This window comes from Kogia breviceps, chromosome 1, assembly GCF_026419965.1.
Source record: "Kogia breviceps isolate mKogBre1 chromosome 1, mKogBre1 haplotype 1, whole genome shotgun sequence".
Taxonomy (NCBI): domain Eukaryota; kingdom Metazoa; phylum Chordata; class Mammalia; order Artiodactyla; family Physeteridae; genus Kogia; species Kogia breviceps.
Window position 1 is genome coordinate 130582024 of NC_081310.1, and position 12309 is coordinate 130594332.

The window sequence follows — 12309 nt, forward strand, 5'->3', positions numbered from 1 at the left end:
TCGTGCAAACATCTAGAAAGGTAACAGCAAATTAATTACTGGGGTTTTTTTTAAGGACAACAACTAAAAAGAACAAATACTTCTCTAAGTATAGCTATTTGCAAGTTTATTACACAGTGTACATTACTTCTGGAGAACTGAAAAAGTAAATTTTGAAAGTTAGATGTTCCAGAAGATATCCACATTTTCCTTTCTTAAACAGCGCAAGAAATAACTTAAAAGTCTGAAAATAATATTTTCTTCACACTGTTCTTGATCTATAGACTAGATTACAGGAACTGGCTCCAGAAAGACATAATTCTTGGCAGCTCTGACTGATTCCACTGTTTGGGAATGGATGCTCTGTATTCCTTTTCTAATTTGAGGACAGAAACCATACTAAATTCAACTGCAAGTGACTTTATGGAACAAAACTTTGGTTAGCTCAAAAGAATACAATGTTCCTCCAGTGGCACAGGAGAATGATTATGTAAGCCACCAACACTACACACAGGAGAAACGATATAAAGATCAGTGCACTCAGTAGGCTTCCAATCCTACAAATGGTATAGAAAATACTGAAAACATAAAAGCCTCCATTTCACAGTAACACAAGACAGAGCAGGGATGAAAAGATAATCTGTGTTTGGCCTTTAACTGATACCCCACAAAAAGCCAATTTATCAAAACTGCAGGCAGAGAAGAGAGAGACGGTGCCTTCACAGGATGTGTAAGTATGTATTACAACCATACTGGGCATAGTATATCTATCTAAAATCAGCCCTTTGGTTTCAGAAATATTGATAGTTTGAACATATGAATCTATTAGAACTAGTGATCTGGTTTTTGAGCTTCTGGAAAAAGCAATTTCATTATTAGTTTGAGTCCATCTTTTTTTAAGGAGGGAAGTCCTCTAAAGCAAATCATAAAATTGCTGCTAAAGAATTTTTAATTCAAATGCCTGTGAATTAAGGTGGCATGACACGTTTATCCAATTTAAGAAGTAAAGAAGTCAAGAACAAAAACAAACAAATTACCTGATGAAAATTAATATACTCAATTTTTTTAATTGTCTAAAATGTTTTTTTCCTGTTGAAAATACAGAATACAGTTCATAAGTATGAATTCTGAGATTAGGAGGAAAACTACACAGAATTACAGTATTAGCTGAAACCTACTTATGAAGTTTCCAACTGAATTTTAAATATTCCTCTAAAGGATAATACTAAAAATGGATGTTGCAAATTAAAAATATGTGCAAGGCTTTGTTACATTTGTTTTATTTAGCATTAAGATTTAGTCACTGAATCTGGTAAAGGAGTACTCTCTTAAGGACAAAGGACAAAAGGGAAAGCACTTGCCTCAGTTACTGCAATGGTAGCTTTCACCAGGCATTAAAGTTACCACAACAGCAGGTAGCCATTCAAGTAGCTCACGATTAAAACTGAAGTCAATTCCTTCTTTAGAAAACTGTGAGCCAAACCAATTTGTCAGCAACTGGTATTGGGCAAAAGTACAGATTTCTATCTGCCCTATTGAATAGCTAATTCAAGTTTGTTTTCTGGAAAAACACTAGCCTTAAAAGCCAAACACTTAAGAACACAGACAGACACTTGGCCAGCATCACACTATGGCTTCCTTCCACATTTCATGAAACTAATTGGAGGCCCAAGTCTGTTAGTGCTCTGCATGCATAATAGTTTTGTAGACCATAAACATATGCTTCTTTCACATGTGTCCTCTCTCAGCATCAACAAGGAATGCTGTAGAAAGTGAAAAATACAAGCTTCATACTTACTGTAAGGGACACATTCATATTGGACCTCAAGATATTTGTATGTTCCAGGACATGGATCAGGAAATACATCTGACCCAGTAACTACTATACACTGTGTTCGATTGTTGCACCTGGAAAACAAAACAAATCAAACTTGTGTAACAATAATGTATTTGTTTATTTTTACTAAAGAACTATAATAGAGAACTGATCCATATTTTCTTCAAGCAACTAGTACCATAAATTTAAAAATTCAACTGATATTAGGTTGCTGTGGAGTTACAAAAGTCCTATTTTCTTTATGTTGTAATATTTCTGTATCATGGGTCACACTGAATTTTAACTGGAAATAAAAAGAAAATCACTAACAGTTCTCTATTCTTTTAGTATACATTTTAATTGGAATTTTTGACATGTTCAACATGTACGGAAAAATAAGAAACTTACCTGGATACTCACCATATTTAAGAATTAAAATTGACTTTAAAATGGTACTGAACAAGAATGGAACTGAACAAAACAGAGTCATAAACTGAATAGCTTGAAAGTAAATTTTGACAACATACTGAAACAAAGGAAGAACCAGGTTTTAAGCCTATCCTCTAATTCCCGTTTTGTGTTAAGCGTTCTATTACAGGTACTTATACACTCTTGAATACCAGATACCAAGCTAATTGATCACACCTTCAGTGCTATGGCCTGCATAAATGAAAGAATGAATTTAAAGCATTTAGCATAGTGCATGGTACATAATACTGAGTGTCTAAGCATTGTGTTACACTTAACTATTTTCATAGAGCAATATGCTTATACTATCAACATGATATGACTATGAATTAGGTTTTTCTAAATTAGTACTCCCTGAAATACAACACTAAAAAGAATGTCACTAACGTTATGCCTAGAATGTCCTATTTATTCCTATTGGAAGTATTTTCTTATTTTTGTGTTGTCATTAATTCATTGTCATTGAGATTATTAGAATTAAGTTAGAATTCCAGGCAGGATCATATTTATTTGAGTTCTATGAATTTGTCCAAATGATCCTGTTATAAGCTACATAAAGGCAAGAACCATTTCCTTTATATTTAACTTGATTACAACCTAATGGAATGTAATATTTTCAGGGTTATTATTGTATTTTCTGCTAGTAGATAAATAGGAAGATAAAGCAAGCAGAGCAAGAGCATTTTAACAAAATTTACTTGATAATTTGAATACCAGACATTCTACAGTACATTAAATAACTAGACTATAGCATGGCAAATAAAGAATGAAAAAGTAGCCCAGTTTCTAGCACAACTAATTCACAGAGGGTGGAAGGAGAACTGTATTAGAGAGGGGTAGGTATGTAAGTCATGCACCTTAGAGCCACTTCAACTCAAACCAGGTTGATTCTTCCCTGTTGAGCAGCAAGATCTGAAAACTTCTATAGGATCAAACAGGTAAATTTTATAAGTCAAGGTATGATAAATGCACTTCAAATGGATATTTTAAATATTAAATAAATTATAACAAATTGTACAAATATTAAACTAATGATAACTTTTATCATAATCTGTAATACCTTATGCCATATTTTTTAAACATACCATATAAAATAATTTTCAAAAGCATGGATAATGTAAACAATGCAGTGTCACATTCTTATGCAACATCATGTTTTACTCCCCTTATTCTGTATTTCTCTTAAATGGGTTCAATCATTTATAAAAATTTGTCAATGGTTCTCCATTTAGTGTAAATGAATTATTTTAACATGAAGAGTGGAACAAATTTTATATCCTAAAATTATCCACAGCAAATGGATTTAAGATTTCTTAACAGACCAACATCTATTGTTTGAACTAATGTTTCATTTTCTTCTTAAATTTTACAGTAATAAGAGTTCATTGCTTCTTTTTAAAGTTTCTTGATCTCAGGAATTCTCAACTACTAACCTGGTCCCCATCAAAAATTTAAAACTTTAAATTCCTTGCTTGTACTTATTTATTCATACCTACAAAGATCGTCCCTTTATCTCACCCTCACACTTCTCAGAAACAAAGAAATCTAAACTTCTATGAGTTAGATATCCCTTTCATACACTCCTTCTATATATATTTTATAGCCACTAATGAAACTCTGCCATGTTGTAAATGGTTTTAATATTTATTCAAAATATATTCATGGTAGAAATTCCATAAAAAAAAATTCCACTCATGAGTAAACTTTTCATATACTTCATCACCCTTCCCTTCCCATTGGAGCCTCCCTCCCCCACCAAACCAGGAACAGGTGAGAGAGAAAGGGGACTGTACTCAAGGTTGAAATAGACCAAGAGCACGAAGGACTTTGGACCAAGGAGAAGAAGAAAGTTGCTCAAAGGATTTGGAAATTTATATCATTTTTTCAAAACTAAAGAACATACTGACGATTTTCCAGGTTTCTTCCCACTGTAAGATCAGATAAATAAATATGACTTTAAAATGGGATTTAAAATATCTTTTTTTTTTGAAATATCTTTTAGTCAATGTCACAGTATGTTGGCAGGAAGTATACAAGGGATAAGTGGTCCTGTTTTCATTATATTTTGTTTAAAAGAAGACAAACACCATAAAATGAAAAATAACTGCTCATATTTACTCTTTTTTCTGAACAACTCTGCATTAGTCAACTGACCACCATTAAAAGTTCAAATTAATGTCAAAAGCAATTATAATAATTTATATCAACCATGTAATTTTGTAAATTTCTTTTAATAATCACATTGTACAATGCATTCACTGTAAGGCAGCAAAAAGTATTAATTTTAGGTCTGTGTGCTTAAGTAAAGTTGAAGGTAAAGAAACTTAATGGAGTTCCTGCAAATACAATTATACAGATTTCTAGAATTCATGGCCTCTCAAGATGTCAAAAAGGTTCATTTTATATATCAGAAGTGTAAGAAATTAATCTTGAGGAAAAAAAGGAATTTGGGTGCTAAAATAGTAAAGGGTCAGCAAGAAGAGGAACACAAAGGTATAAGAATATCAGATTTGCATACTAGTATCTTGATTCATAGATAAGAAAACCTAAAATTTTAGAGGACCAAATGATGGAAATTATTAAAAACACAGACTATGTAAATTCCTTTATGCAAGTAGCCTTAAGTTTCCAAATACAAAAAGTGTGAGGAAACTAGGGAAAAGGAAATACCCAATGTGAGCTGTTAGTACTAAGAAAATTATGAAAATTCCTTAACCAATACACTGTTGGTTAAGGCTATAAAACTGTAAACTGCTATCATTCAAGATGATAGGGAAAGACAAAGCAATTAGCCACAGAAGCAAAGTAAATTCCCACCAACTGCTCAGCTTCAAGTTTTCACTCTAATGAAAATAAAAAGTCACAACTAAGCCAAGAAAGGAAAGGCATTCAGTTGTTTGCATTCTCAGCCCTAAGCGCAGTTCCCCTCATGAGTTTCTCTCTCTTCCTCCAGAAAAAAAGACTTATCAGTTGAGGTATGGTTACATTAACAATTAAAGTATCAGTATATTTTAGTAATACCATGTGGATTCATGATGTTAAAAATTTATATTTTCCTAAATGTGAAACATAAAAATTCAGTATAAATGAGAATAAGGCAGAAAAGGATAAATAGGGTTTTTTAAATAGGTGGACCTTTAATTATGACTTGAAGGAAATGCAATTACTGTTCATTATAAAGAAACACTTCAACTTTTAAGTAACTGATTTTATTTTATTTGGTGTTTGTAAGGCTGCACAGGTGTGAGGACAGTTAAAGCACTGGTTCTCAAAATGTGGTCCTCAGGCCAGCAGCCCTAGCATCAACTGGGAACTTGTTAGAAATTCATTCTCAGGTCCCATCCAAGACCAACAGCCTCAGAAACTCTGGAGGCTAGTACCCAAAAATCTGTGTTTTAACTAGCTCTGCTGATGATTCTGATTTATGAGGACCACTGGGTTAGAGACAGGTTTAGGTACTTTAGTAAAGAATAAATTATATATGCGAACACATGCTTTTACTCTATAAAGCTTAATAAAATACAAGTGAAATAGAAAAGCATTTAGTGATGACTATGATTTATGCAGCAAGTACATAACACAGCTTACAATGTTAACATATCTTCTCTTGCTAATTTTAATCATAAGAATCAAGGGTTTTAGTTGCTCTAATGTTGAGCCAGCAGGCTAGTTATTTATAAATTCCTAATCTAAATAAGTACAATTTCTAAGTACATGTATACATCACATGTAAGCCCATTTTCAACAACAGAAGGAAAGTATAATCTTTTCCTAGCTAATGAAAATATCTAACACTAAACAAATCTGGAAATAAAAATTTGGCAATCTGTAAAAATATACTGTGTTCCCTACAAAGAAGGTATCATTGAAAATAACAAACCAAAACAAGAAAGATCCACTATAATCACTGCAAATTTTTCTATAGTCAACCTTTGACTTATTTATTCAAATACATTTTAATAAAGTGGCTCCACTATAGGAAAACATTATATATACTATACAACTGTTTTTAGAAGAACTCAAGGGGCATAAAGGCAGCCCCTGCAAAAATTTACTTCTAAGCAATTTCTGGGATATAATGTATGATTTAATACCACCTACTAAGTTAATGTAAAACTACATACGCACTCAGTCTCAGATCTAAGCGTATGATCATTTTTAATATTCTAACCACACTTCCAAAAATTTCCAAGTTGGCATGTGTAGATAAAATGCTAAACATTATTTTACATTGTTGGTTTAAAAGCATTATTAAAAAATCACCTATATGTTATTTCTATACATGACTTTAGGTTGCAACTTTCTATCATATTAAATATTTCTTCCTCTAATTTTCTAATCTAAAATATATATAGAATACAACACTCATTCTGAGAATCCCATAGGTAACTAAAATAAATCCAGTAATAAATGCTTGGTAACATTAAGATGAAATACCAGAATAAAAGTATTATATCTGATGTTAATATTCATAAAACTTACATTTTAATCATAAAACCCATCTACCATAACACAGAAAATCCTAAATCCTGCTTTATAGGCCACAGAGCTGCTTTAAATGGAGTAAAAAAAAAATCTGAATTTAAAAAATTATTTAAAAACTCATTCCTGTAAGTCTTTCTATTTTAAATGGGAAAAACAAATTCTATTCAAAAATAAAGCTAGGGTTTCCCTGTTGGCTCAGTAGTTAAGAACCTGCCTGCCAAGGCAGGGGACACAGGTTGAGCCCTGGTCCGGGAAGATCCCACATGTTGCAGAGCAACTAAGCCCATGCGCCACAACTACCGAAGCCCGCGCACCTAGAGCCTATGCTCCGCAACAAGAGAAGCCACTGCAATGAGAAGCCTATGCACTGCAACCAAGAGTAGCCCCCACTCACCGCAACTAGAGAAAGCCTGCGTGCAGCAGCGAAGACACAACACAGCCAAAAATAAATAAATAAATTTATTTTTAAAAAAATAAATAGATAAAGCTAAATGTACATCTCAAAAGCTGAAGAAAATAAAACAAAAAATTTTGGAGATTCATACTTTATTTATTTACTTCCCATGCATAAGGAAATACCAATATATTTGCTTATTAGCAAAACTTGGAGTATGGTATTTAAAGTCAGTGATATTGTCTAGGTTTGTGCACAGTATGTAAGAGAAAGATACTTTAAGGAATATCTAATGAATCTCTTAACCATCACAATCAGTAGATGGCAAGAAGTTAAAAGTATTATAAGTCTATTTTATCTTATAGATATAGTCAATGTTTTCAGGTTTCAACATTAAATTTTAAGACATCCACAATATTTTTTGAAATTAAGATAAATATTGCCAAGAAAAATGTGTAATTGATAAAAATGCATTTTACAAATGTATATTATCATAATTTACATACTAGTAGATGGAAATTATGTATAAATTATCATGCACAGATTAAACAGCAGAATTTAAAGATACATCTTTTTATTTAGGGGACAGTAGTGCTTCATCACTAATGAAATATTAATAATGCAAACAAACTATTAATATGCTGCTTTTCCTTAATCTTTTAAAACTGTAAATGCAAGAAGGAACAATGCACACGTTATTATAAGCTGAGAATAAGCTGTATGCAAATCACCAGCATAGCATATCGTTTGACTCTGTTCAGAAGCAAAATTATTTGCTAACTGGGGAGGTGAGTGTTTAAAAGCAGAGGCTTTAGAATAAAAAAGAATTGGGGTTTTAGTTCCAGCCCTGCTGCTTACTTAACTGTGAGTCCATAAGCAACATATTAAACCTTTCAACCTTAGCTTTCTCATCTGTAAACCATAATACCCTCTTTAGAAGTTTGTCGATAAGGTTAAATAAGATAATGCAGGCAAACTCTTTGCACAATCCCTTAACAAATATGAATTACCAACAACAACAAAAATATCAGTAATAAGAGTATTACTCCTTTATATGAGATGGACATAGATTTGCAGATCTTAAAGGGGCAGAACATCTTTTGTTCTTCCAGAGTATTCCCTATATTTCCCATATGATTTCCTATGTACAGCTTTAAAAACAGGCTGAAGTATTCATGCAAATTTGTTTCCTTTCCAACTCTAATTTTGAATTGTACAATGACCAACAAATTGCTTTTACTCTTCTTTTGATTATCGTATGCTCATTATTACACTTTACCAAGTGCAAAGTATGGAGATGAGATTCCATGTGTAATCTATTGTGAGAGGTGTTTTAATCAAATCAATAGTCTTGTTCTGCTGATTAAGCAGGGGCTTCTGTTTTGGCAAGATAACATTAGTTTCTCCAGTCATGCTCCAAAAACCATTGGGAATCTTCAACAGATCATTAGATATGCTATAATAAAGCTTTGGTACATTCTTTTTTCTTCCTTAAATTACTTCTTCACTGTCCCATCTTTCCTCATCTCGGTGGCACTGCATTATTATTGCATCTCCCCTGAAACTTGCACTAGAGCTATGTCTCCAGGCCATAGGATGCCATTTTCAATTGAAGCTTCTGCTTGAAAATATAAATTAAGAAAATTTCATTATCTCCTGCCAGGGGCCATTATTCACCACAGTTCTAAGGAAGATTAAAAATGCAAAATCTACCAACTTGAACAAATACTCCAGCATTCAACAGAAAAGCTTAGTATATCATGACAGAAACTAAAAATTAATGTTTGCTGAAATTTGCAGTCATCCTCTACAATTATCCAATTCTTTGATGAGAATGTCTGTTCAGTGAAGACTGCGTCAATAATTTCAGTCTCTTAGTGGCATCTGTTATTTTTAAAATTTAATTATAAAATACTAGCAATAACAAGTCTGTTTCTTTCCTGAGCTACCTTCTGTCTTAGTTAAAACTGCTTACTTTTTGGAGATGAAATAAATGCTTTCAAGGTACTCAGGAAACCTGTAATGATATCCCTTTCCAAAATTCCAAATATAAACAGAACATTCACAGGGGTATTGTGGAAGTTTAAAACCACATCCACATGGGGAACTATATCTTCTAACTGAATAGAACATCTACAGTTGATATTATAAACCCATTTTCTAACTAATGGACTAGAAATGATATTCATTCTTGAGCCTCAATTACTAAAAAAAATATATCATATATCCATAAGTAAATTTTATTCTCTTCAAGTACACAAATTTTTTTAAATTTAGAAACATTACCACAGAGGGCAAAAAAGAAAAGGAAAATAAAGAAAAAAGGTCACTGTCAACCTATACATTTTTATTAGAGGTGACTATATGCCTGGCACATAACGGGAATTCAGTAGTTGTTTTTGAATGAATGAAAAAATGATGAATGTTAACCTGACTACTGCTGCTTATAAATAAACACAGTTACTAGAAAATAAATATCAGACGTCCAGTTCTACTTCAATCAGCTGTACCTGATTCTCAGAGAATTCTGTCAATTTGGAAGAAGTTTGTATCATGAAAGCCAATAATACAACACTAAGGAGACAGATCTATTTAATGGGTGGGGGAAAAACTACCCTTTAGCTTCCAAATAACTTTTTCATGCACTAACAATTCCAAATGACCAAGGAATGAATGCAGTACTCTAGGCACTAGAACCTCTGTCTTTTTTTAATCCAAATTTACAGTAAATTTTTATACACATAGATTACCTTAAAACATGAATAGTTAAGTTCCTAAGTAAATTTGCTCAAAGTAATCAAATAAACTGGGGGGATAAAAAGAAGTTATGCTCCAAGATACAAGGTTACAATCATCTTCACAGATGAAACAGGGAAACTGAGTTGAATGTTAAATCAAGCCTTTTTTAAAACTGTGTAATGAAATCCCCTTTTATCATCTAAACTTCCATTCTGTAGAGCTAAGGAAAGTGGGTCCTGCATTTTAAAAATATTTATTAATGATGATTTGTAAGCCTAACTAATTGCTAGGTAAACATAACATCAGGAAGCTAAATGATGTGTAATTAATGTGGTAAAAAAGAGGTGTTCTAAAGTAATGTTCCCATTTGTCACATAACTATGTTCTCATAATTTATTCAATAATTTGTGTATTGTAGAAGATTTCTATCCATCATATAGTATTTAATTCTTTAGGCATGTTAGGATATTATACTCTAAGCATTATAATATTGTAAAAATCCTTGAAACAAAGTTGAATTATTGAACTAAACTTGCTACCCGAAATCTCTAGGAAAATACACTTGAGTACAGATACACGCATGGATACATAATTTGGAAAAAAATAAATAATATTAATTTTATTCCATTCAGTTTCCTATATACTGGTATTTTCAAAAATCTGAAATATAGTCCTAATTTTTTAAAAATTGCAACTGTAATTAAATCTTTACAACTGTATTTGAAAAGAGTATAGAAGAAGTCAATTTGTTATTTAAATAACTATAAGCAAGAATACAAAATATCTATCTGGACTATTGACATATAGACATAAACCTATTTGACTGAAAAAGTGTATAGTATGTAACAAATAGAAAGCCAAAAAAAAAAAGTATCAGTTAACCTACAGCAAATCAACAAAAGTTTGAAATAAAATCCTGAGTAGGCTCATATCCAGAAGGTTGTCATCATTCTAGTTTTCAGCATGTTGAAAACAGGAATAACATGAAAGTGATACGTTCCATAATCGTTTCGTGTCAGGAATTAAAACCACAAAGTATGCATATTTTAATATTTATAGTTAAATTGGCATCTTAGAAACTCAAAAACATTCTCAAAAATTCCACATTAATTACTAAAATTAGGATTTTGAAACGACAATGCTGATTTTCTAAAAACAACTTTCGATGTTTCAGAAACCTTTGAAATTCCTTGCAGTTTTTACTGGACCTTGGGGTCAGTTTAATGCAAATTAGGCTGGACTCACTCAGAGCCTTATTAATCCAGTACAAAATCTCTTGTTTGCAGAAATGCACATTCAACATAAATGCACTTGCTTTTATTAGCAAAATAAGAAATATTTATTTACAAAGCATGCCACTGAGACTAAATTTCATTCACAGGGTCATGAGGTCTAACTACTTAATGAAAGGAATAAGATAATTCAAGTGGGGATAATAGCTATAAAATTTTGAAATACTTAAAAAACATTGCTTCTGAGTCCAAATTTTTAAGATCTCTGCTTTTAATAATTTAAAAAATTATTATGACCTGTATCAATTAGGAGCAATTATTTTTAAAAATGTTAACCTACTACAGTTTGCACTTGCAGAAACTATCACCTTTTTAACAAGGGAAATGGGATACTGCTATGGGATGCCATAGTTAGATTAAATTGGCAAGAAACTTGTTACTAGACCATATAAAAGACACACCATAATAAGACATGACCTTTCAGAGCCTTGGAGCCAATCTGTGACGCTTTTCCTTCCTATAACCCTTGCTAATTATCTGCAAAGTTACAGACCCTTTTGTCGTGGGTTATTTTCCTTCAAATTGTGAGGGGATTTTTGGTTTCTAAATATTTAATTAGTCTTGTTATGATATGAGAATTGTACATGCCAAGTATTTTGATTTTCATACTCTATTCCTTCTAATTATCCTCAGATTTAGATTGGTCATCCCAAATCTTTTCCTTTTGTAATTATTTACTTCTTAAAGATCATTCTGTGAAGAAATATGTTCACCCTTATGGCTCTTTTTCTCCACTAATGGCTTTACTGGTCCATTAATTACCAGCTCAGAAGATTAGAGTTTGAAATAATGTAAAAGAACCTGTAACTAAAAGGAGTTTTACAGCGCAAAACTGAGTAAACTAGATTTTTGTTGTTGCTATTTTAAATTCACCTTAAAGATAACTAACTCCCTTGGTTTAGCTGTGATTTTGACAAACAAGAAAATTATGCCATAAATATTTTTTTTCTGCCTCCCAAGATATTTCATGGGATGTCATTTAGTAAGTATTATAAATCTCTGCCTATAAAAGAAATGCATCTCTAGTCTAATTGACAGCTAATATAATTTCCTCTTTTACAGACCTCACTTTGATTATAGCACAGCAATGAACGTTCACAGAAATTCCTGTGTAATCAAAATGAAAGCATAGACAT

The 12309-nt window shown here is 31.9% G+C and overlaps 1 protein-coding gene across 42 annotated transcripts in view; it reads right to left on the reverse strand.

Moving 5' to 3' along the window:
* ADGRL2 (adhesion G protein-coupled receptor L2) overlaps window positions 1-12309 on the reverse strand; it is a 626947-nt gene that overhangs the window by 52318 nt on the left and 562320 nt on the right. For all 42 annotated transcript variants that reach the window (XM_067043848.1, XM_067043727.1, XM_067043739.1 and 39 more), the window contains one exon: window positions 1778-1887. In XM_067043848.1, coding sequence (XP_066899949.1) covers window positions 1778-1887 — 110 coding nt within the window. The remainder of the gene's footprint in view (window positions 1-1777; window positions 1888-12309) is intronic.